Below are 26,671 nucleotides of genomic sequence, written 5' to 3'. Positions count from 1 at the left end.
GTTGAGCATCTCTTCATGTTCCCGTTGGCCATCTGGATGTGTTTGGAAAAATGTCTATTCAGGTCCTCTGCCCATTTTATTTTATTTATTTTTTGATGTTGAGCTATATAAGTTCTTTATATATTTTGGGTATTAATCCATTTTCAGATATGTCATTTGCAAATAACTCCTCCCATCCAGTAGGTTACATTTTCATTTTATTGTTTCCTTTGCTGTGGAAACCTTTTTATTTTGATGTAGTACCGATAGTTTATTTTGCTTTCATTTTCCGTCCTGGGGAGATAAAGCCATAAATATGTTGCTAAGGCCAGTGTCCAAGAGATCACTACATCTGTTTCCCTTTAAGAGTTTTATGCTTGCACGCCTCACATTTAAGTCTTTAATCTATTTTGAGTTTCTTTTTGTATATGATGTAAGCAAGTGACCCCATTTCATTCTTCTGCATTAGCTGTCCACGCAATTACATCATTTATTAAAGAGATAGTCATTCTCTTATTGCATAATCTTGTCTCCATTGTCATAGATTAATTGATAATAAAAGTGTGGGTTAATTACTGAGCTCTCTGTCCTGTTCTATTGATCTATGTTTCTGTTGTGCCAGTACCATACTGTTTTGACTGCTATAGTTTTGTAGTATATCTTGAAATCCAGAATTGTGATATTTCCAGCTCTATTCCTGTCTCTAGATTGCTTTGGCTGTTAAGAGTCTTTTGGATTATTGGATTTAGTGCTTAGAAAAATACTACTGGTATTTTGATAAGGATTGCATTGAATCCAGTAGGTTGCTTTGAGCAGTATGGACATTTTAACAATATTACTTCTAATCCATGAGCATGGACTATACTTCCATTTGTATCATCTTCCATTTGTTTCATCAATGTTTTCTAATATTCAGAGTAAAGTTCTTTCACCACCTTGGTTACATTTATTTCTAGGTATTTTATTCTTTTTGGTGCAATTGTTAATGGGATTATATTTTTAATTTCGCTTTCTCCTACTTTGTTATCAGTATATAGAAATGCAACAGATTTCTGTGCATTAATTTTGTATCCTATAACTACTGAATTCATTTATTTTAATCATTTTTGAAGGAGTCTTTGTATAATATTATATCATCTGCAAATAGTGACACTTTACCTCTTCCTTACCATTGTAGATACCTTTTATTTCTTTTTCTTGTCTGATTTCTGAAGCTCACACTTCCAGTACTATGTTGAATAAAAGTGGCAAGAGTAGACATCTTCATCTTGGTCCTCATCTTAGAAGAAAAGCTTTCAGTTTTTCACCTTTGAATATGATGTTAGTTGTGGGTTTTTCATATTTGGTCTTTATTGTGTCGAGGTGTGTTCTCTCCAAACCCGTTCTGTTGAAAGCTTTTATCATGAATGGATGTTGACTTTTGTCAAGTGCTTTTCTGCGTATTGAAATGATCACATGGTTTATCCTTCCTCTTGTTAATGTGTTGTATCACATTGATTGATTTGCAAGTATTGACCCATCCTTGCATTCCTGGAATAAATCTCACTTTATCATGGTAAATAATCCTTTTAATGTATTGTTCAATTTGATTTGCTAATATTTTTTGAGCATTTTTGTATCTATGTCCATTAGGGATACTGGCCTATAGTTTTTTTGTTTTTTGTTTTTTTTCTTTTTTTGGTAGGGTCTTTGGCTATGGTATCAGGGTAATAGTGGTCTTATAGAATGAATTTAGAAGTTTTCCTTCCTCTTTTATTTTTTTGGAATAATTCAAGAGAATATTTCTTTAAATGTTTGGTAGAATTCATCTGTGAAGATATCTGGCCCTGGACTTCTGTTTCTTGGGAGTTTTTGGATTACTGATTCAATTTTGTTACTAGAAATCTATCAGTTCAGATTTTCTATTTCTTTTTTTTTTTTTTAAGATTTTATTTTTTTATGTGACAGAGAGACAGCCAGCGAGAGAGGGAACACAAGCAGGGGGAGTGGGAGAGGAAGAAGCAGGCTCCCAGCAGAGGAGCCTGATGTGGGACTCGATCCCGGGAACGCTGGGATCACGCCCTGAGCCGAAGGCAGACGCTTAACGACTGCGCTACCCAGGCGCCCCAGATTTTCTATTTCTTCTTGAATCAGTCTTGGAAGATTACATTTCAAGAAATTCATCCATTTCCCTAGGCTTCCAATTTGTCGATACATAATTTTTCATAGTTTCTTATAATTCTTTGTATTTATGTGGTGTTCATTGTTATTTCTTTTCTTTCATTTCTTATTTGTGTCATGTATCTTTTTTTTCCTTGATGAATCTGGCTAAATGTTTATCAATTGTGTTTATTTTTCGNGAACGCTGGGATCACGCCCTGAGCCGAAGGCAGACGCTTAACGACTGCGCTACCCAGGCGCCCCAGATTTTCTATTTCTTCTTGAATCAGTCTTGGAAGATTACATTTCTAGAAATTCATCGATTTCCCTAGGCTTCCAATTTGTCGATACATAATTTTTCATAGTTTCTTATAATTCTTTGTATTTATGTGGTGTTCATTGTTATTTCTTTTCTTTCATTTCTTATTTGTGTCATGTATCTTTTTTTTCCTTGATGAATCTGGCTAAATGTTTATCAATTGTGTTTATTTTTCGAAGAACCAGCTCTTGGTGTTATTGATATTTTCTATTTTATTTTTTTTTGTCTCGATCTCATTTACTTCTGCTTTAATCTTTATTATTTTTTTCATTCTGCTAACTTTGGGTTNAAAGAACCAGCTCTTGGTGTTATTGGTATTTTCTATTTTATTTTTTTTGTCTCGATCTCATTTACTTCTGCTTTAATCTTTATTATTTTTTTCATTCTGCTAACTTTGGGTTTTGTTTGCTCTGTTTTTTCTAGTTCCTGAAGATGTAAGTTTTATTTGTTTACTTAAGATTTTTCTGGAAATAGACCTGTATTGCTATCAACTTCCTTCTTAGAACTGCTGCTGTTTCATTTGAAAGATTTTGAACTGTTACATTTCCACTTGTCTTTGTTTTTTAAATTTCCTCTTTGATTTTCTTTGACCCAGTGGTTGTTTTGTAACATGTTGTTTGCCTCCATGTTTGTTTGTTTGCTTGTTTCCAATTTCTTTGTAATTTCTAGTTTTATATTGTGGCCAGAAAAAAAAATGCTTGATGTAATTTTAATTTTCCTAAATTTAATGAGACTTGTTTTTTGACCTAACATGTGATCTCTCCTAGAGAATGTTCCATGTGCACTTGCAAAGAATGTGTATTCTGCTACTTTTGGATGGAAATGTTCTGTATATATCTGTTAAGTCCATCTGGTCTAATGTGCCATTCAAAGCCATTGTCTTCTTCTTGATTATCTGTCTGGATGACATATCCATTGATGTAAATGGGGTGTCAAATTCACTACTATTACTGTATTACTGTCAATGTCTTCCATTAGGTCTGTTAATATTTGCTTTATGTAGATAGATGCTCCAGTGTGAGGTGCATTGATATTTACAATTGTTATATCCTGTTGTTGGAGTGATTCCTTTATTATATCTTTATGTGAGGCCCTTCTTTGTCTCTTGTTAAGTCTTTGTTTTAAAGTCTATATTGTCGGATAAAAGTACCGTTACCCTGGCATTTTTTTCTGCTTCGATTTGCACGAATTATCTTTTACCACCCCTTCACTTTCACTTGGTATACATCTTTAGGTCTGAGGTGAGTCTGTTGTAGCAGCATATAGATGGGTCATGTTGTTGTTGTTGTTTTTTAACCATTCAGTCATCCTATGTCTTTTGATGGGGGCAATTTGTTTATTTACATTTAAAGTAATTATTTTTAGGTAAGTACTTGTTGCCATTTTCTTAATTGTTTTCTGCTTATTTTTGTTGTTCTCCTCTGTTTCATTCTTCCTCTCTGCCTTCCCCTGTAGTTTGATGGTTTTCTTTAGTGTTAGTGCCTGAGTTCCTTTCTCTTTGTTTTTTTTTGTGTATCTAATATAGGTTTTTGTTTTGTGGTTACCATGGGGTTCATATTAACATCTTATGTGTTTAGCAGTCTATGATAAATTGATGGTCATTTAAGTTCAAATAATTTATGAAAGCACTACATTTTTACTCCCCTTCCATGTTTAATGTATATTATGTCATATTTTACATCTTTTTTGTGTATTCCTTGACTAATTTTTATAAATATAATTGATTTTTTCTTTTAGCCTTTATACCGGCTTTATTAGTGACTGATCTATCTTTACTACATGTTTGCTTTTACCTATGAAATTTTTTTTCTGTCATAATTTCCTTACTTCTAGTTGTGGCCTTTTCCTTCTACTTGAAGCTTTCCCTCTAACATTTCTTATAAGGCTTGTTTCGTGGTGAAGAACTCTTTCAACTTTCATTTGTCTGGTAAATTCTATTTTTTTAAAGATTTTTTTTTAAGTAATCTCTGTACTCCACGTGGGACTCGAACTTACAACCTTGAGACCAGAGTCACATGCTCTACTGACTAAGCCAGCTGGGCACCCCAGTCTGGGAAATTCTTTATAGCTCATTAAATTCTGAATGATAGCCTTGACAGGTATTCTTGGTTGTAGGGTTTTTCCTCTCAGCACTTGGAATATGTCATGCCGCTGTTTTCTGGCCTGCAGAATTTCTTATGCAAAATCAGCTGATAGGTTAATGGGGGTTCCGTGTGTATAATTGTTTGCTTTTTTCCTTGCTGCTTTGAAGATTCTCTCTTTATCACTACTTTTTGCCATTTTCATTATTATTTGTTTTGGTGTGGATCTCCTTGGGTTCATCTTGTTGGGAGTTCATCTGTTTTGGACCTGGATGTCTGCTTCCTTCCCCAGATTAAGAAAGTCTTCAGCTCTTATCTCTTCAAATGAATTTTCTATTCTGTTCTCTTTCTTTTCCTACTGGGATTCCTATAATGTGAATGTTAGTACACTTGATGTTACAGAGGTCCCTTGACCTATTCTCCTTTATTATTTTTTCTTTTCACTCTCCAGCTTGATCGCTTTCCATTACACTCTTTTCCAGATTGCTGATTTGTCATCTGCATCCTCTCGTCTGCTGTTGATTTCCTCTAGTGTATTTTTTTATTTCAGTCATTGTATTCTTCAGCTTTAACTTTTTTCCCTCTTTGTTAAAGTTCTTACTTGAGTCATCCACTATTTTGTCATGTCCAGGGAGTATCTCTATGAATAGATCATTACTTTGAACTCTTTATCAAGCATATTGCTTATCTCTATTTCACTTAACCCTTTTTCTGTGATTTGTGTCTTGTCCTTTCATCCTGGGCACATTCCTTTGTCTCCTCATTTTGTCTAAATCTCTGTGTTTGTTTCTATGTATTAGGTAGGTCAGCTATGTCTCCTGGTCTTGAAAGTAGTTGCCTTGGTGGAAGAGGTCCTGTGTTGCCTTGTAGCCAATCCTTTGTAACCAGAGCCAAGTGCTCCTTGTGGATTGTATGCATTCTCCTGTTGTGGCTGACCCTCAGTTGCTGCAGGCATGCTATTGAGTAAGGCTGACACTCAGCCCAACTGGCTGCAATGACCCATTTCATCGGTGGTGGGTGTACTGGGCATGGTTTACTCCCAAGGCTGCTAAGCTGCCTGGGTGTAGCTGCCCTGGGCTTGCTGGTGGGTGCAGGCAGCCCTCAGTCTGGCTCTCTGTGCACTGAAAGGCAGGGCTTGCTCCCTACGTAGCCAGCTCAGAGGCGAAGCTGCAGGAACTGCGTGTGTGCTGGTGTGTGGGGTTATCTCCATCCCGCCCCAGAGCATGAGTCACTTTTGAGGGGTGCTAGTCTCAGGACTGACTGCTGGATGTGGCCAGGTAGCAGCCACTTTGGAGGGGTACCTGCCAAGGTGAGGGGGTTGGGCAAGCTGGTCCACAAGGGAAACCCAGGAGTGGGCACATGGTGATAGCAAATAGATGGAGAGGGTTAGCCTTGGCTTCCCATGAGCATCCAGCTATCTGGGCTGGGAGAAGGCAAAGAAAAGCACCTGCCAGCCCTTTTGTTCTGAAGGAATCATCTACAGATCCCTGCTCCTCCTGCACATGTCCCAAGATTAGTAAGTCTCCTTCCCGGAAACCCCAGACACTTTTCAAACCGCTGCTTCCGTGTTGTGTCTCACAGTTTTTTCACATGCTGGCTCTTTAAGGGTGGGGACTCCGCTTTCTGTCACCTTCCTGCTCTGCCAGAGTTAAGTCCCACTAATCTTTAAAGCTCCCAGATTGAAGGCGCATTGATTTTTAACTTCTGTAGGTCAGTCCCACTGTATTTCAAAGCCAGGTGTTACGGAGACTCATCTTTCCAGAGTGTGTCTCCAGGGCGGGGGGTGCCCCATGTGGGGTCTGAGCCTCTGCTCCTCTGTTCTTGCGATGTCCCTCCCATTTGTGGTTAGTCACGCCGGGGATTGGGTTTCCAGCCACGGCTCTGTGCCTCCTACCCTTTTAGATGTGGCCTTCTCTCTGACAAGCTGTGGGAGCTCTCTTCTGTCAGTCCTCAGGTCATCTTCGGAGTTCGTTTTAATACCTGCGGTTTTTGTCTCTGTGTCTGTGGGAAGAGGTGAGCTCAGGATCCTCCTAGCTCACCAAGTCTCATCATGACACTTTCCAAAGTATTAGTTATTTTGTAGACAGTCCCTCAATTTTGTCCTATCCAATATTTTTTCATAATTAGATTGAGGTCATGCATTTTTGTCAAGAATACCCCAGAACTGATGTGTCCTTCTTGGTACAAAATTCATGAAAAAAGATCTTGTAACTGCTGGTATTAACCTGATCACTGGGGTAAGCCAGTGTCTGTTGATTTTACCCACTGTAAAGTTACTATTTTCACTTTGAAATTAATAAGTGTATTAGTGGGAAGATATTCTTGTTCTCCTCAAACTTCTACCCACTAATTTTAGGCTTCGTCAGCAGATCTGGACCATAACAATTGTTACTGCAGTGTTCTGGTGCAGAGAAAAGATGTACCTTAACAATGTATTGTTTTTCTTATTAAGAAATCTTTTATTTTCTTATTTAGAAATACAAGGCATTTTCCCAAACCAATTATTATTCCAAAATGTTTCCAAACATAAGTTACTTTAAGACAGTGGTCTATGATTCATATTCCCAAAAGGCCAAGCTGTTATTCTGCAATAAATCACAAGAAAATATTTTGTGTCCGTTCTCACAAATTCAAAGAAAACAATTGTATTTATATAATGAAATGGAAGACTTTTCATTCTGAAACATCCATGTTTAAGTTTCTCCACATCATTCATGTTTTCCATGGGGGAAGAAAAGGGGCACATGCTTGCTCTACCACCATATGACTGAAGGGGTCTCAGTAGTGAAGGAATTCCAGTGTGAGGGGCAAGCCGGCTCGTGATTTTTTAAGTAAGTTCTTCTTCATTCTGCCTTGAAGGTACCATCTCAGCCGGGCCAAACTGTTACTCAAATTTTGGCCAAAAAATTGAGTAGATGGCCTAATGCCTCTATTCTCCTGTTCGGATTGTTCAAATCCATTAAAGTTGTTCAGGAAACCAACCACAGCAGTATCCGAACAAACGTGTCCATTTACCTGACCAGGAAAATCCCTAGACACATGCGGATAGCATCTCTAAGCTGTGAAAGTCAGCTGTGTTTGAACAAAACGCTCACAGTTTGCCTGTGTTTTATTCTTTACCTTCATAGAAAACACGTCGTTTCATGCTGCCAGTAAATCAAAATGTAACAATTTGTGTTTGCAACATGTATAGCTAGTTTTGTGTAATTTTGAGTTTTCACATTTTAGAATCCAGTCTGAGAATTTTAGGGGTGAGATAAAACCCTTCCGCCCTGACCCCCAACATGGCCCAGTGCCTCACAGAGATGGCAAACTGTTGCTGAGGAACTAACGGGAAGGGCCATTGGGACGCGGTATGGCGCTCCTGACAGGCTTGAAGCCGCCTCCACAGCAGGCCTGGTTTTCACTGTGCCCCACCATTCAGTGACTCGAGCACTTTTGGGTCTGCCTCTCCTGCCTCTGCTGTTAACATTCCGCCGGCCTCTACTCCCTGTCTCTGCTTCCTGGCAGAACCCGGTTAAACGCGCGGGTCTGAAGCTCTGCCTCCAAGGCCTGCCTCTTCCGCGCACTGACTGTGCGGCCTCAGCTAACGCTGAACTGCCCTCCGCCTCGTTTTCCTCATCTGCAAATGGTAACTACTTCCCGGTGTAGTTCTGAGACGGAGGTGGGTCCGTGCCCCGGAAGCACTAGGATAGCGCCTGGCATGTCGTCAGGCCTCAGTAAATGTTGGCTGTTGTTCAGTCTGTGGGTCTCTCCACACCTGCCCCCACCAGCTGCTTTCTGCCTCACGTGTATGTGACTCTGTCCAACTCCAGCACAGAGGAGCCCTGAGTGGTCGGCCGTCACCCACAAAAGGGAGTCGTCATGGTGTGGCCGTGTTTTCATTCCCAGTTCCCCCAATTTGTTACTTTTGGAACAGGCGCCCATCTCTGTGACAGGGTGGCAGGGTAACTGTAGCTTAGGCATAACCAAGCAACCTTCCACCATTTTTTCGCTGCTTTTTTCAAAAAGGGCTATGGAAATGGCAGGCAGCCCGAACATCATACCCTTCCTGTAGCATACCTGAGAATGGCACAAAGTTTGCCATCCTGTTCCTCGTAAATTCTGGGGCATAGTCAGCTCTCTATCCACATACCTGCCGCATCACTGGCCCTTGTCCCTCCATTAGCGTGGTTGAGTTCCAACAGCCTGGGCCCTTCATCGTTATTTAAGGACATAAAGAGTCCTGTGCTAAGTTCTCACTGCTGGAATTCTGAGTCATTTTTGGTATTTTATCCTCTCATCCCTCCAGGGATACTCAGATCCCACAGACACGAGACTCCTACCATTCAGAACAGCCTTGTTGGCAATGGGGCACATCTTGTTTGATTCTTGGGGCCCCGGCAGCCATTTCCCTAACTTGCAGCTCAGTCCCCAGTGACTTCCCTGGACATCCGCTCTTTATTTGGCCGATGCTGGTGATCTGCCCATTTGCTTGGGCTCTTTTAGATCCTGGTCCACACTGTTCTCACCCTACTCATACCCCCCAAAGAACTGATGACCTCCTGAACTGAATCTTATCCTGTAAACACATGGTCCCATGTTCCCTTGGCGGCACTCTTGTGTTTATATCCCTCATTTAGACCTATAAACGTAGGGGGAAGGAAGCCACTCCATCTAAGATAATGATAAAGCCACACAGTAACTACAAGGAGAGCACACTAAGGAGGACCGTTTATCTTGCTAACAGCAGGCTTTCAAGTGGTTAAAGGCGGTTGGGGGTCTTTTTGGCACAATGGACAATAAATATATGAACCACAGCATTTGCCTGAACTTGGTTAGACCACTTCTGTTGGAGTCATGCTGCGTGGTGGAAAGTGCTCTAAATCAGAGGTCAAAGGGGCAGGAATCCTGACCTCAGCTCTGTTTCAAAGCATACTAGATGATCTGGACAAACTGTTTAAATTCTCTTGTGTGCTCTCAGTTAAGTCAAGCAGATCTGTTATTCCTGCCTCATGAAGAGACGTCAGGTTGATATTAAATATCAGCATCTATATAGGGAAAGAGCAAATTAAAACCCATAAATCCATGTGCTGGAGTAGGTGGGCAACTTGGGTGGCTGCTAACACTGGTGTCCTAAGAAGCAACCAAACCAGAACTGCAAACATTTCTCTCTTAGAGGCTCCCGAGGACAGAAGAGTCCAGACTGTGTATGACTAAACCCAGTCATACACGTAAGGTCAAAACAGTTTGTCCAACTGTCATCATGTAAAGACAAAGCAGTATTGTTAAGGCCAGTTCCGTAAAGCATGATCAAGGACGTTGGAAGGATTATTATGTCTTATGAAACAGATGATTCTTTCAGAGATGGATGGACATGTTTAAATATGTTTGACTTCCTGTGTGGGACAGCACAAATGAGACTGTGGAGGGACCTGCAGTGTAATCAGCGGCTGCTTTCTATGGGCACGAGTGCAATAGTCCTGGCTACCTGCTCTTTCTGGCACCATCTCTCTCAGTTCAAGACAGCAAACCCCAGATAGATTCGAACTGGTAAGTATAAGCCATCACTCTGTTGTCTTGAGAGTTAATATCGTTGTCTTGCCTGTATTGTATTTGAGGTTTTATTAATTCAACTCAGCCACTTTGATTGAGTACCTACTACGTATAAGATAATATGCACTTGAATCCTGGCAAATGGCTCTTAATGACAAAGCCCAGATGGAATCTAGGCAGTTTCAGCTTTTCGGGAATAGCCGACTACTCTCCATCATTCAAACGTTCAGCCTCATTCACTCTTTTTCTTGTCAGGTATTTATCAGATGTGTACTATAACTAGACTAAAAAAGTCTAAAGGCATTGCAACTATCTGATCCATGCTGAGGATTTCATTTTTCCTCCCCATTATGCACACACTGCGAACTATAGTTTGCGATCTAGGCCTCCCCGTCAGGAGGAGCCCGCAGGGCCGATAGTCACCTTTGCTGAAGTAAGCAGACGGTTGTGGATCCCAGCTGAAAGCACGCAGGCTGCAACTGATACTTGCGTTTCCTTTTGGCACAGAGGAGACGCACCCCGTAGTACGCTGGCGGCTTCAACGCGAAGCCTCAACACCCAGGTGACAGCAGTTCCTACGCATACGATTGAACATAATCTTTAAGCTGAAGGTATGAAAACATTTTCAGAATTGTGCAGGTGGGGGAAGAGGTGACATTTACTCTGGGCGCAGAAAATTCTAACGTCTATGTATCAACTGGGAACCTCGCGTAGGAGGTGCTTGGAGAGGAGAGTAAATTTGAAAAATAGAAAATTTTGCAAAGGCAGCATTTAAGCGATCTGCTTTTAACAGACAACTTAAAATTCTTACTCAATGACAGAAATGAAGATGTAACAATAGGAAAACATGGAAAAAGTCTAATTTTTTTAAAAAAGAAATCTAAGTTTTAAAATCTTTTTACGCTTCGGTGGTATTAGAAAGGCTGGTGAAGACAAGAAAAAGGAACATGATAATAGAATTGTAATAAGGAAGCTGGAAAAGTCAAGTAACATTAAAAGGGCCCTGGGATAAAGTGATGATCGGGGTCAACATTTGCTGAGATGTTTTGTGTCTGCAGTTTGTGTTTAAGCGAAGAGAATAGGACATCTGTTAGCCTGGAGACGTCACCTAAACTTGAGCGACCCCGCATGGTCCAGGCCATTAATGGGTCAGTTTCATAGAATCCACGCTGGGCTTCCTGTCTTGGAATAGCGTTTCTGTTGAAGGTCACCAAAGATGGCAGCTGGGGCTCAGTAAGAGCGGCTGGGGAGTGGGGGGAGCGGGACAAGGTTCTGTTCTGGGAGAAACTTAATGAGGCCAGAAGAATCAGGAGGTAGAAACTTCTCGTGTATTTCTGCATTTCCTTTCTGCCGTGCGTGGGCTTGTTTTATGTTATCTCTTGTAGGATCCTCATCATGAGAAGTACGGCAAATCGTAAGTCACTGTCGGTACTGTCATTTATCTTGGCCTCCTGGATCATTTTTACAGTCTTTCAAAACTCCACAAAGGTAGGAATCACTTTCTTTCTGTGTCTTACAGAAGTGTATTTTTACTTCGTACTTCACCTGTTCTAGGAAAGACTTAATAGATCGTAGTAGGGGAATTTCAACAGCTTACACCACTTTGAAGAACCAACCTTTTTGGGGGCACCTGGGGGGCTCAGTCGGTTGAGCGTCCGACTCTTGATCTTGACTCAGGTCTTGATCTCAGGGTGGTGAGTTTGGACCCCATGTTGGGCTCCGTGCTGGGTGTGGAGCCTACTTAATAAAAAGTAAATTAATTAAAAAGCCAACATATTTGATAACGATTATGCAGCATGGGAGAAGATGATATTGTGTGTGTGTACGTGTGTGAAACACACGCTCTTCCTTTGTCACTTACAAATGCCCCTGCAACAGCTTTCTCCCAATGTGTAGCTTGTTTTTTCACCTTATTTAAGGGAATTTCTGAACAACACATCTTCATATCTATGTAGTAAAATTTATCTGCCTTTTTAAACAGTCAGATTATTTATCTAAATATTCTACTTAAACTTTTAAAGGTTGCTTTAGACCTATAAACCTGCAACAGATCTGAATTCTTTTCTTTGCTGATTTTTATTTCCATGTGGATAATCACCTTTTCAGCTCTTATTTTGAACTTGTTTCTTTCTATGCCAACTCATCGTGTCATTTTTGTCATGTATCAAAATTTCTGATGAGTACAGGTCCCTTTCCATTCTCTTTGTTCTGTTCCTTTGACCTATGTATCTTCCCTATATCAATACCACGTTGTTATAATTAATATAATAATACTAATAATTGGTTTCATAGTCACGAAAGCTTCTAGGTCAAGTCACCTCTGCTTAATCTACTCCACAACGTTCCTGGCCAGGCTCGGCCCTTTACTCTTTTATTATTATGTGTTTTAGGGTCAGTCTGTCAGATTTGATGGAAAAACCTTACTTAAATTTTATGTCTGTTACATTAACCATGCAGATCAAACTGGGAAGACCGACATGTTTATAATATTTCTCTTTAGCAACATGTAACCTCTGTCCATGTATTAGGCTTGCTCATCTGGGAGCCTGCTTCTCCCTCTGCCTGCACTCCCTCTGCTTGTGCTTGCATGCACGCTCGCTCGCTCGCTCTGACAAATACATAAAATTAAAAAAAAAAAAAACAACTAACAGTGTTACCACATGGGACCAATAATTCTGAGTTCTTAACAAATAACTTGGACTGCAAAAATTTATGCCAAAAGGTGTTCTTTACTGAAGTGTAAGTAAAAGTTGAATGCAGTAAATGTCCAAAAAGATGGGTATATGTAAAATATTAAACTGTATCCATAGGCTGGAATACTATGTGAGCCAGTGACATAAGGGGGAGTTTTTAACAACACTTTGTTTTGGTTTTGGTTTTGGTTTTTGGGGGGATTTTATGAATTTATTTTTTTATTATTATTTAATAATATTTTTATTATGTTAGTCACCATAGAGTACATCCCTAGTTTTTGATGTAAAGTTCCATGATTCATTACTTGCGTGTAACGTTTTTTAAAATATCAAAATTCATTGGCAATATTCAATTTGTTCACAATCATGTGAAAATGGCATATGGAAAATGAAAGAAAAGTCGCCAAAATGTCAACAGTAATTATCAATGGTTGGCATAATTGTCACTGATTTTTGTTTCCTATACAGTTTGGCATTCTCCCATTTTTAATAATCAGTGTTATTTTATGGTTAGAAAATATTTTATAAACCTATGTTTATTATCTCCTATTATCTCCTGAGTTAACTAAAACAGTCTGAAAAATACTAATAAGTACCATAATGTCTAAGCAACATAAAAAATATCAAATAGAAAAAATAATCATATTTTACATAAAAGCCCCACGTGTCTTAAACATTTTCTTAAGGATTTAATGACTGAATTCTAGTTTTAAGATTAAAAAATAATAGAACAATAAACATTTGTTGAGTGCTGTGCAGTTAAAAAACGTTTTTCCATGTCTTCACAGCTGCCCAGCAAAAGTGTATTTTATCATCACCCCTTTAGGGAAGAAGATCCTAGAACCCAAAATATATTAGCCAGTAAAAATGTGGAGTTCCACCACCAAATTTAAGGAAAATTATTTTGTCCATGAAACATATATGATAATAAAACCTCAATAGCATTTTATTTTCGTTTTTATATCTCCCATTCTATAAAAGATCAATGTTGGCTAACCTACCAAAAATTATTATATCACCTAAAAACATTTTCTATATTCTTCACTATTCATTATCATTTCAGATACGGACTGCGCTTAAGTTGCCCATCTCCCTCCATCACTGGAACTTTATCGCGAAGTCCTCAAGTCCTCAGTTACCACTGCATCCAGTAGTTTCATCAGTAGAGACGGAGATAAGAATAAAGAGAATCATAGAGAAGCTAGACCAGCTGATCCCACCCAGACCTTTCACCCACATAAGCACCACCACCAGTGCCGCACACAGCACAGCCACCATCCTCCACCCTCGAGACACCTACTGCATTGGGGATCAGCTAGACATCCTGCTGGAGGCGAGGGACCACTTTGGACACAGGAAGGAATATGGCGGGGATTTCCTGAGGGCCAGGATGTCCTCCCCAGTGCTGAAGGCAGGTGCTTCCGGAAAGGTGACAGACTTCAACAACGGTACCTACCTTGTCAGTTTCACCCTCTTCTGGGAGGGCTGGGTCTCTCTGTCTATTCGGCTCATCCACCCCAGTGAGGGGGTGTCGGCTCTCTGGAGGGCAAGGAACCAAGGCTACGACAGGGTGATCTTCACAGGCCAGTTTGCCAGTGGCAGCTCCCATGTGGATACTGATTGTGCCCTGGTTTTGAACTCCAGCGCTGAGCTGTGTGAGTACCTGGACGCTCAGGACCAAGAAGCCTTCTACTGTGTGAGACCTCAGCACCTGCCCTGTGCCGCACTCACTCACATGCACTCCAGGAGCACGGCTGTTTCGTATCTGAGCAGACAAGAGCGGAGGCTCTTTGAAAGGTAAGTAATTATTTCTGGAGACTCCCTGGGAAAATATGGTGATAATTTAGCCTCCATGTTGATCCAAAGGAAAGTGCTATGAGTAAATCAATTTTGAGACTCTATGAAGAGCCATTATAGAAAAAAATCTGTGAATATATTCGGGGACAGTGTTTATGTTCCAGTAGTCCCATCTTTTTGGATATTTATCATTGAAATAAAAAAAATATATAAAAAATATATAAACAGAATAAAAATTAAAAGGGAATGAGAAACATACATGAAAGTGTGTGCTCGGATATATTCTTACTGCACCTCAATAAATTACCTTGCACACCTTCTGGGTATCTGTAGCCCCTGGACTAATAAACAAAGGAAGGGAAATTTAATCCATGGCCTGGACCTGTGGGTATGGTAGCCAATTATTAGCACTAAGAAATAACTGAAGCAATAAGTAATGTGGCTTCTTGTGTTTCCTGATCTTTGGGGTCACCTGCAGATTAATTTCTGTATCTGTCTCTTTAAGGTCGAATGTGGGTGTAGAGATTATGGAAAACAATGCCGTTAATGTCTCCAAATGCAACGGTAAGTTCTCCCTGTGATGATGGGTGTGCTTAGCAGTAAACTCATTTAAAGGGTCTTTCTTCCGGTGGACTTCTTCACTGCTCTTAGTCTTATTGGTGCTCTGCACATCAGGCTTCTCAGTGGTGAGCCAAGATATCAGTTACCCAAGTGAATGAATGATCGGAATCACTAGGCTATCATAAACCTGTTTTAGTAACTGTAACTTATCATTAATCTATTTATCAGGCAACAGATTACCTGCTCATCCAACACAATAACCTTCAAACGTCAAAACTCTCTCTTTTTACACCTAGGTGTTTCCCTCCCCACCTCATCATCATCATCCCCTTCCCACATCACTATAAACCCCAAAGTCACCATCTAGAGGTTTCCAACCTGCCATCAAGAGTCTCTTATGTTGAGATACGTTTCTTCTATACTCAATTTGTTAAGAGTTCTTATAAATGTATATTGAATTTTGTCATATTCATTCTCTGCATCTATTTTTTTTATTAATTTTTTTATTACATTATATTAGTCACCATACAGTACATCCCCGGTTTCTGATGCAAGGTTCGATGATTCATTAGTTGCGTATAACACCCAGTGCACCATGCAATACGTGCCCTCCTTACTACCCATCACCAGTCTATCCCATTCCCCCACCCCCCTCCCCTCAGAAGCCCTCAGTTTGTTTCTCAGAGTCCATAGTCTTCCATGCTTCACTCCCCCTTCTGATTACCCCCCTTTCTTCATCCCTTTCTTCCCCTACTGATCTTCCTAGTTCTTATGTTCCATNGGAAGCCCTCAGTTTGTTTCTCAGAGTCCATAGTTTCCCATGCTTCCCTCCCCCTTCTGATTACCCCCCTTTCTTTATCCCTTTCTTCCCCTACTGATCTTCCTAGTTCTTATGTTCCATAGATGAGAGAAATCATATGATAATTGTCTTTCTCTGCTTGACTTATTTCACTTAGCATTATCTCCTCCAGTGCCGTCCATGTTGCTGCAAATGTTGGGTAATCATTACTTCTGATGGCTGAGTAATATTCCATTGTATATATGGACCACAACTTCTTAATCCAGTCATCTGTTGAAGGGCATCTCGGTTCCTTCCACGACTTAGGCTATTGTGGATAATGCTGCTATGAACATTGGGGTGCATATGGCCCTTCTCTTCACTACATCTGTATCTTTGGGGTAAATACCAGTAGTGCAATGGCTGGGTCATAGGGTAGCTCAATTTCATTCTCTGCATCTATTAAGCTGATCATATGATTTGTATCCTAGTTTGGTAATATGGTGTGTCACGTTGATTTGGTTCAGGTACTGAACCATCCTTGCATTCCTGGAATAAATCTCACTCAATTGTGGTGTATGCTCTTTTTAATGTATTGTTGAATTTGGTTTGTTAATATTTTGTTAAGGTTTTTTTCATCTAAGTTCATCATGGATATTGGCCTGTAATTTTGTGCATGTGATGTCTTTGTCTAGTTTTGGTATCATGGTAGTGCTGGCCTCATAAAATGAGTTTGGAAGCATTCCTTTATGAGTTTTTGGAATAATTTGAGAAAACTAGGTATTAATTTTCTTTAAGTATTTATTAGAATTCACCTGTGAAGCTGTGGTCCTGGACTCTTGCTTTTTGAAAGTTTTGAATTACTGATTCAATTTCATTCCTTGTATTTGGTCTATTCAGATTTTCTATTTCTCTATGATTCAGAGTTGGAAAGGTGTTCATTTCTTCTAGGTTTTCCAAATTTTTGGCATGTAATTGTTCATATAACCTCTTATGATATTTTATATATGTAGTATCATTTGTAAGTTCTCTGTTTTCATTTCTTTTTTTAAAGATTGTATTTATTTTGAGAGCAAGAGAGAGCTAATGAATGGGGGAGGGACAGATGGAGGGAGAGAAGCAGGCTCCCCATAGAGCAGGGAGCCCAATGCAGGGCTCAATCCCAGGACCCCGGGATCATGACCTGAGCCTAATGAGCCACCCAGGTGCCCCTCCTTTTTCATTTCTGATTTTATTTGTGTTCTCTTTTTCTTGTTGATGAATCTGGCTACAGGTTTTTTTTTTGTTTTGTTTTTGTTTACCTTTTCAAAGAACCAGAGGGTTTAGTTCGTTGATCTTTTCTATTTTTTTTTTCAGTCTCTGTTTCATATATTTCCACTCTGATCTTTAGTAAGTCTTTTCTTCTACTAACTTTAGACTTTGTTCTTTTTCTCTAGTTTCTTTAGGTATAAAATTGGACCTTTTTTTGGAATTTTCTTGTTTATTTTTTGCTATATTACTACAAGCTTTCTCTTAGAACTGTTTTTGCCATGTCCCATTTATTTGGGGGAGTTGTGGTTCCATTTTCATTTGTCTCAAGGTATTTTTTTATTTCCTCTTTGATCTCTTTTTAACCCATTAGTCGTTTAGTAACATTCTGTTTAGTCTCCACGTGTTCATGGCTTTTCCAGTTCTTCTTGTAATCGATTCCTAGTTTCATACCATTGTGATTGGAAAAGATGCTTGATAAGATTTCAGTCTTCTTGAATTTAATGAGACTTGTTTTGTGGCCTAACATGTGATCTATCCTGGAGAATGTTCCCTATGCACTTTAAAAAAAAAAAAATGTGTATTCTGAAGTTTTTGAATTAAATGTTCTATAGATATCTGTTAAGTCTATTTGATCCAATGTGTCATTTAAAGCCAATGTTTCCTTATTGATTTTCTGTCTGGATGATGTACCCATTGATGGAAGTTTGGAGTATTTAAGTCTCCTACTATTATTACTGTCAATTTCCTCCTGTGTCTGTTAATGTTTGCTTTATGTATTTAGGTGTTCCTATGTTGGGCTGCATAAATACTACAAACATTATTTCCCCTGATTGGATTTACCCCTTTATCATTATGTGATGCCTTTCTTTGTCTTTTGTCAGGAAATAACAGATGTTGGCGAGGCTGTGGGGAAAGGGGAACTCTTTTGCACTCTTGGCAGGAATGCAAAGTAATGTAGCCACTCTGGAAAACCGTATGGAAGCTTCTCAAGAAGTTAAAAATAGAGCCACCCTACAACCCAGTAATTGTACTACTAGGTATTTATCCAAAGGATAAAAAATGCTGCTTTGAAGGGGCACATGCATCACAATGTTTACAGCAGCATTATCAACAGTAGCCAGATTATGGAAAGAGCCCCAATGTCCATCAATTGACAAATGGATAAAGAAGATGTGGTGTATATATACGATGGAATATTAGTGATCAAAAGGAATGAAACCTTGCCATTTGCAACAATGTGGATTGAACTAGAGGGTATATTATGCTAAACAAAATAGGTCGGTCAGGGAAAGACAAATGTCATAGGATTTCACTCATGTAGAATTTAAGAAACAAAGCAGACAAACATAGGGGAAGGGAAGGAAAAGTAAGATAAAAACAGAGAGGGAGGCCAAACCATAACAGATTCTTAACTAAAGAGAACAAACTGAGGGTTGCTGGAGGGGAAGGTGTGTCGGGGGTATGGACTAAATGGGTGATGGGCATTAAGGAGGGCACTTGTGTGAGGACTGGGGGTTATGCGTCAGTGATGAATCGCTAAATTCTATTCCTGAACCCCCCCCCACCGGAGAATTAGCATTTGTGCCATTCAGCTTGGGTGATTTCCACTATTCTGTCTTCCAGATTGCTATTCCATTCTCTGTCTCATCTAATCCACTGTTGATTTACTCTAGTTTACTTTCCATTTCAGTTTGTATTCTTCAGCTCTGATTCATTTTTACACTTTCTAATTCCTTGTTGAAGTTACCCAAGTTGCCCATTTTGGTCAGCATCTTTATGACCATTACTTTGAACTCTCTATCAGGTAAATTACTTGTCTCTGCTCCATTAGGGTTTTTTCTAGGGTTTTATTTTGCTTTAGCATTTGGAACATAATTCCGTGTTCCTGTTGCTTGATTTTGGGTGTTTTTTTTTCTATGAATTAAGCAGAGTAGTTACTGCTCTCAGTCTTAAAAGAGTGACCTTGTGTAGGAGTATCCCGTGTGTAAACTGTGTGCCTGGTGGTTTTGGTGGGATGACTGGGGCTGGAGCAGGCATGGGTCCTAGGGCTTCCAGGGTATACTCTGCTGGGGGCCACCCTGATGAGATAGCTGGGCCTGGAGTGGGCCAGGGCCAGGGGATCCTGCTATGTCCATCCTTGTGAGATGGCTGAGTGTGGAGTGGGTGCATGCCAGGGAGTTCCCAGTGCACACCATCCCAGGGCTGCCTGGCAGCATGCTTTGGCAGGATGGCTGGGTCAGGCATGGCCTGGGGGAATCCTGTGGCATGCCACCCTGCGGCCCCCTGGCAGGACAGATGGAGCTGGGGAGGGCACAAACTGGGGGGTGAAGAGGTGGTTGGGATGGGGTGGTGCCTTTGGGGGGAAGCTGGAGCTGATGTGAACAAGAGGTCTAGGGGTCTAGGACTTGCTAGGGCAGCCCTAGCAAGCTGGCTAGAGCGCCTGGACCCTGCTCCCATCCATGCTATTATAGTGGAAGGGGAATGCAAAAAAAAAAAAAAAAAAAAAAAAAAAAANGCTTTAGCATTTGGAACATAATTCCGTGTTCCTGTTTTGCTTGACTTTTGGGTGTTTTTTTTTTCTATGAATTAAGCAGAATAGTTACTGCTCTCAGTCTTAAAAGAGTGACCTTGTGTAGGAGTATCCCGTATTGCCTTTTAAATAGCTGTTTCTTGGTGTGCCCCGGGACAAGCAAGTCTGTGGATGGGCCTCTCCATGATATCCCCCCCTAACGCAGGTTGCTGCACTGGGGATGGGGCTCCTATGGTTCCCATGCCTCCTTTTTTTTTTTTTTTTTTTGCCTTCCTCTGTGCAGTCCCTCTGTCACTTGTGAAACAGCTGTGCAGTCAGCCCTCATTTCTTCAGGGGGACCTGCTATGTATGTAGGTAGATTCAGTGTGTCCATGGGAGCAGGTGAGTTCAGGGTCTTCCTATGCTGCCATACCTGCTATTCAAAGAATTTACAGTTTGATGATGTCATTTAAGACACTATGACAAAGTGTGACAAACTTGGGGGTAAAATGGGTTACAATGATAAAATAACTGAGTTTTTATTACTAAGCAAGAATTGACAACTTTACTTTCATAGGAAGCCAAACAAATATTTATATTTTACCCAGAGGGTTCTTTTGGGGGGGGCAATGGAGGAAAACATGTCTTCTATAGTAAATATTAATGGGCACCATTTAGAAAATTCATATCGGAGAAAATTTTTACTAAAAATAACTATTATATTAAGAGGAGGATGCTTTAATAAGGTTTTTCACCTCCCTCATGACCTATTAAGAGGACACTTAGAAAAGATACTAGGTTCTTAATAAATACTGATGAATATGTGATATTTGAGATCTGATCTTGCTGATTTTTTAGCAGGAAAAAACGTTCCAATGAAAAAGAAATGCAAGTTTGGAATGGCATCCACAGTCCCTGGTGGACATGTCTGGAAGGAGACATGGAATCCTGTCTCCTGTAGTTTGGCTCCAATCAAAATGAAAGAATGTCTAAGAGGAAAATTCATATATCTAATGGGAGATTCCACGATCCGCCAATGGATGGAATATTTCAAAAACAATATCAAGAGTATGTTTCAGTCTGAGCTATTTTTCATATCCCTTTTAGAAGTTTACTTTTTATTTCAAGGAAGCAATAGGGAATGCCTCTTCTTCATATTTCTTAATCACAGCACACCAAAACTTTTCCGGACATCATTGCCCTTCCTTTAAAAGAATACGTTCATCTGACTGGAAGGGAGCATGTATAGAAAAGGTTTATGACATCCCTATCCCAATGCATATCTCAGTATGTAGCCGACATGCTCAGAAAATCGTTGACAAAGCTGAAAATAATGGAAGATTTTAGATTGTCCATTTTCTACATTTGGAATAAGGACTAAGGGTGTGGATTCTAGATCCAGATGCCCCGGGAGCAAAATCTGGCTTCTCCATGTCCTATCTGGGTAATCTTGGGCAAGTTACATAACTCTTGTCCCTCTAAGTTTCTTCATCTGTAAAATGGAGATGAAAATAGTACCCACCTGGTAAAATGAAGTCATATATATGATGCCTTTAGAATTGTTTGTTACATGGGTCAGTCCTCGTTGGTGTAAGCTATCGTCCTAGTATCATTACATGAAAAGAGAGATTCCAGGAGCAAGGTGATGACTTTGCATCAGTTAGGAGTAATACTTAAAAGCGGGGGCTGTGTTGTCTCATGTACACAGACTGTGCACTTAGAAGCGATGGCCTTTGGCGTGTTACTTATTTTCTGTGCCTCATCTTCCTCATCCAACTACAAATAATATTATCTGGCGATGGTGAAGACGATGAGATAACAGTTATAAAATACTTAACACATTTCAAGACACATAGTGCCCAGTGAACAAGAGCTCCTGCATCTGTGTCCCATGTCCGAGCTGGGGCTGGAATCCCGTGGCTAGAATCCTAGTCCACTTGCTCTATTTCCTAAACCAAGGATGCAGCAATAGTAGTTCAGAATTCAATAGTAGATCTTAGCACTCTTACCCGGCAAACTGTGACTGCCTGCCTACTGGGTCCAGGGTCCTGGCTGTCATCCCTGGGGACAGTGTGCCTGCTGTGGCTCCATTATGGCCCTTCTGACATGATGCCACTCTTGTGATCTCAACCTTAGAAGGTCAGTGATCCCCCCAATAAAAAGAGAAAAGCAGTAGGGAACTTGGCTCCAAGCAATAGGTGGAATTCCCAACAAAAGGGGGAGAGTTGTAAATTGTGACCTCTGAACTCCTCCGGACCTCAGTTTCCCCATCTATAAAATTCAGGGGTCTGGTGGCAATCTCTAGCATCACATTCTGTAACAGTGGGTCTCCCAGGTTATAGAAAGTGCGGAATTTAATGAGTTACCTCCCTCTTCGTCTAACCCTTTTAACTTGTAGCAAAATGTCTGTCGCACATTTTGTTAAAAGTTTAATATTATAGCCTGCTTTGGAAAAGGAAATTGAAGTAAATTAGAAGCAGAATGAAGACAATGATATGCCATGTTCCTTCAGCTAATGCTCCAGTGTCTTTATTTCCAAATGCCCGTGGATGAAAACTTTAAATGTAACCCTTTACTTCAAAAGTGGCCCTGTTACAAAGCATTAAGGATCCTTTTCTACATATTTTCTTCAGAAGTTCTAACTACAAAGAGGCTGGCCCCGATAGTCTGATAAAGGCCTAATTTATAGGATGAAAAATGGAAGGACTTCATTTTATTCTATTCGTATTATACTCATTTTTTCATGGGTTCTCGGATTGGGTAGACGGTTTTCACAGGAATTGGGAGGAATTGAAGTGTGGATTCTGTCACTAGCTGTGTAGTCCTGAGCAGGTCATCTCATATCTTGATTCTCCACAGCATGACGTGTGTGTGTGTGTGTGTGTGTGTGTGTGTGTGTGTGTGTGTGTGTGTAGAGGGGGAGGGGCATGATTTGAGGTGAATGAATGCATCTAAATAAATGCTTTGTAAACTATGAAGTCCTTCACGGATAAATAGTAGTACCGTCATAGATGAGATGCTCAGTAACATTCTAGGCATATGTAAAGAAAACACAAAAGTATAGAATATAATTCCAGGGACGCCCGGGTGGTTCAACTGGTTAAGCGTCTGCCTTCGGCTCAGGTCATGATCCTAGGGTTCTGGGATCAAGTCCCGCATTGAGCTCCCTGCTCGGTGGGGAGCCTGCTTTTCCCTCTCCCGCTCCCCCTGCTTGTGCTCGCTTGCTTTATCTCTGACAAATAAATGAGTAAAATCTTTACCAAAAAATATATATATATGTAAATATATGTAAATACACACACACACACACATATATATATATACACACACATACACACACTCTCTAAGACTGGAATTATATATAATTCCAGTCTGAGGCTTAGAGTATTTGGAGAAATAGATTTACTCGTTTTTTTTTTTTTAATGTAAAGACATCAATTAGTACTTTATCCTCAAGCTTAATCCACAGCTCACAAGATGTACAAAAATAATACCTAAAAATTGAACTATATCATGCTCCAATGAAGTTACTTGAGTGCTTACCATCCCGTCAGTTTGCTTCTATGTGATTCTACAAGGGAACATGTATAACTTCTTATCTGTGTAACACATTGGATTGTTCAAATAATTTTCAAAACTATTCTTTCATTTAAACCTACAATCAGTCATGATTAACTTTTCTGATTGTAAGCACCAAAACTTTTCTTCTGTCTTTATGATCTTTATAACTTGTTTCATTTTGGGGTTGTCTACTTGTCATCAGCACTGAAGTCAGTGGATCTGCATGAATCTGGAAAACTTCAACACCAGCTTGCTGTGGACGTGGACGAGAATATCCACATCCAGTGGCAGAAGCACGGTTACCCTTTGATTGGATCATTGACCTATTCAGTGAAAGAAATTGAGTACATCGCCCGAGTCATTGACAGAACTGGAGGAGGAAAAAACACGGTCATCGTTATTTCTCTGGGCCAGCATTTCAGACCCTTCCCCATTGGTGTTTTCATCCGAAGGACCCTCAATGTTCACAAAGCTGTTCAGCGTCTTCTTCTGAGAAGCCCAGACACTATGGTTATTATCAAGGCAGAAAACATCAGGGAGCTGCACAGTGATGTGGAAAGATTCAGTGACTTTCATGGCTATGTCCAGTATCTTGCCATTAAGGATATTTTTCAGGATCTCAATGTGGGGTTCATTGATGCCTGGGATCTAACGATTGCATATGGCACAAATAATGTCCACCCATCTCAATCTGTAGTCAGAAATCAAATTAGTATATTGTTAAACTATATTTGCTAGATAACACCTCTGAAATCCATTCACTTAATTAAAAACATTTATAAAGTGTTCGCTATCATGCCAGTTCCTCGTTGGGCTCTGACCTCCCAGTTAGCACGAGATCATCTGCTCTACGGCTAATCCATAAACCGCCGATTCAAATAAATTATTTTTAATTGGGCCCCCACTTAAGAATAAAGATTAAAAATGCCCATGAAAAGGACCTATATTTCTTGATCAGTCCTGCTACTCTCCACAAATGGGAAGTCAAGACCCCTAATGGTTAAAAGTTGTCTCTGATTCATGGAAATCCAGTGCAATAAATTTATTTTAAAATATTTGGAGAAATATTTTCTTGTTTCTGCTGCTAAAGACAAGCTCAAGACGATTTCCAAGTGGCAAGAGAAGTCCTGTAAGGCAGTTCTCCATGTCTGCAGTCCCAGAGGAGCAACAGAATTCTAAGCAAGGCCCTTGGATACTGGAAACCTCTGACTTTTCTCTCCCTATAAGAACTCCCACCGCTAGGACCTAATCTGATTTGATAGAATTTATCCTCCAGGAATACAGAACCACACAGGTAAAAAAGCACAGTTCCCTAAAATTCAAGAAGCTGAGCTTCGGTCCTTTTGTTGACAGTAACCCCACAACTTTGGATAAAGCACTTCAGCTCTCTGGGCCTATTTCCCAAATTAAGGAGTCAGTGTAAGACTTGTGATTTTTTTCAAACCTTGCTCTGTGAAGATCCGGGTGCCCTAAGGGGTACTTCAGGTAGTGCCTGGAGGGGCAGGGTGCAAGTTCTGCCACACCATTTCAGCCAGGCTATCAGCCAGGTTAACCTATAGGTGTGTTGGACTTGTGGGAGGGCTTTTGATTTGAAGAAAGCTCCACTGCTTACAACATGTCGGAAACCATGATGTAGGTAATCGACAACATTGGTTTCTGTAATCTACACATGTAGGTTAACATTTTAATCTCTTTCTCTTGCGTTTTAACAGACCTTCCCAAAACTTACCAAACAAGAATGATTGATAGAATTTCAGTTGAAAGGGGCAGTATATTATTAGTATGAGTATTATAAAAATTATAATAATCCTATTCTTCCTTAGTTTTTCACTCTAAACCATGCCCCAGATACCCCTGAGCCTCTGACCTACTCTTGCTGCTTCTAGGAAAGAACAATTATAATGGAAACATAATCTATTTATCCAGTTTCCTCTGGGTAAGGGATAATAAATTTTCTACTTATTTGCCCATGAATGATGGTTCACGATTCAGTGCCCAGAAAACATTCCCGTGGTCAAAAAATATTATCATGTGCCAGGAACTGTTCTAGTCTTTAGAGATAAAGTGGACAAAAAGGCACATGAATTCTCTGCCATCAAAGAACTTACACTGTAATAAAGAAAAAAGATAAAGATATAAATTAATTGCAACTTGCTAAAGCAATGTCAACAAAGTATATGATGTAATAGAATGGACAGTGATGACATGCTGGTGATGGAGGCGACAAGTTATAGTAGAGAAGGCATCTCAGAGAGGAAGGCATTTCAAGTGAGATCGTACTAGTGGAAAGGAGGCATCCATGAGAGAAAGCAGGCACAGAGAAAATGACCATTGTAAAACCCCTGAGATATGATGGAGCTTGGGATATTTAAGGACCAGGAGATCATTATGCCTGGAGTATTGTCAACACAGAAAACATGGAGGGAGAAGTTAGAGAGGAAGACGGGGGCCAGATCACGTATGACCTGAATAGCCTACGGCAAGGAGTTTGACTTTTATTCTAATTACAGTGGGAAGGCGTTTGAGGGAGGAGAAAATAGAAGGAGCGGGGAGAATAAGAGGAGGAGAATGCAAGGGAGGGAGGGACTTGTTTCCTGAACGTGGGCCTCACTGCAGACTCTTGCAGTTGCTGAGGTCAGAATGAACAAGAGTTGGGAAACCATGGGAACCCAGCACAGCTTGTGCTCTTCTGTTAATGAAGTGACTTTCCCTGACCACTCTTCAACTGGGGTGAGATGGATAAAGGGGCATTGGAGGTCTTGCTAAAGGGGCGGATTTTTTAAAGAGACACACAGAGGGCTACAATTTTAAAAGAGAGACTAAAAATTAGAATGTGACCTAGCGTTTATAAGAAGAGAAAGAGAAATGTGTGCGTAATGTAATATATAAATCGTATGAAGTGTAGGCTCAGACAGCAGGACACATTTGGAGTAGCTCTCAGAGGCTCAAACCTCTGCTGCTTGCAACAACCCAATCTTCATAAACACAGGCGTAACTGTCCCTGTGTCTCCTTGACATTTAGTGTGGTCATTTCCTGTCTGAGACGGCTGCCAAGCATGTGCACAGCAAATGCAGGTTGGTCTTCTAACAGGAGGAAAGGGTGAAAACATCTGGCACCCAGCCCTTTGGGCAGGACGGGTTCTTACAGATGGATCAATACTCCTAGAAGAAACAAAGAGGTAAATCTTTCCAAGGAGAACCATTATCAAGTGGCAAGGATGTTATGAAATATACTGAGAAGAAACTAAGAAGGTGAGTGTTTTTTAATTACATATGTGAGGATCCTGCTAAGGAGAATGTTTGAAAAACTGGTATGTTCTAAGTACCAGGTGCTGCTGAATTCCTGTAGTTGTACTCTCTCGTCGTCGTATCACTCCAGATCCAATTAGAAGGTAGAAACCACACTGTGAACCAAACCAAGGAGGACTCATGGAAGTACTAAATGCTTAATAAAGGAGTGATTGCCGT

The 26,671-nt window shown here is 40.3% G+C and overlaps 1 protein-coding gene and 1 long non-coding RNA gene across 2 annotated transcripts in view; both read left to right on the top strand.

Annotated features, from left to right (window-relative positions):
• LOC100477251 (NXPE family member 4) overlaps positions 1-24,258 on the top strand; it is a 46,415-nt gene extending 22,157 nt beyond the window's left edge. Inside the window, exons 4-10 of the mRNA XM_019807389.2 lie at positions 9,910-10,050; positions 10,561-10,664; positions 11,439-11,541; positions 13,810-14,543; positions 15,049-15,107; positions 20,501-20,710; positions 23,406-24,258. Coding sequence (XP_019662948.2) covers positions 11,449-11,541; positions 13,810-14,543; positions 15,049-15,107; positions 20,501-20,710; positions 23,406-23,941 — 1,632 coding nt within the window. The 5' untranslated portion in view covers positions 9,910-10,050; positions 10,561-10,664; positions 11,439-11,448 and the 3' untranslated portion in view covers positions 23,942-24,258. The remainder of the gene's footprint in view (positions 1-9,909; positions 10,051-10,560; positions 10,665-11,438; positions 11,542-13,809; positions 14,544-15,048; positions 15,108-20,500; positions 20,711-23,405) is intronic.
• Positions 24,259-26,437: 2,179 nt separating this feature from the next.
• The window catches only part of LOC105240863, a 21,765-nt gene continuing 21,531 nt past the window's right edge, over positions 26,438-26,671 (top strand). The window contains exon 1 of the long non-coding RNA XR_004627013.1: positions 26,438-26,455. This is a non-coding gene — a long non-coding RNA (uncharacterized LOC105240863). The remainder of the gene's footprint in view (positions 26,456-26,671) is intronic.

This window comes from Ailuropoda melanoleuca, chromosome 8, assembly GCF_002007445.2.
Source record: "Ailuropoda melanoleuca isolate Jingjing chromosome 8, ASM200744v2, whole genome shotgun sequence".
Classification (NCBI taxonomy): Eukaryota; Metazoa; Chordata; class Mammalia; order Carnivora; family Ursidae; genus Ailuropoda; species Ailuropoda melanoleuca.
Note: the sequence above shows the minus strand (reverse complement) of the source record. Positions and strands in the feature narration are given on the sequence as shown.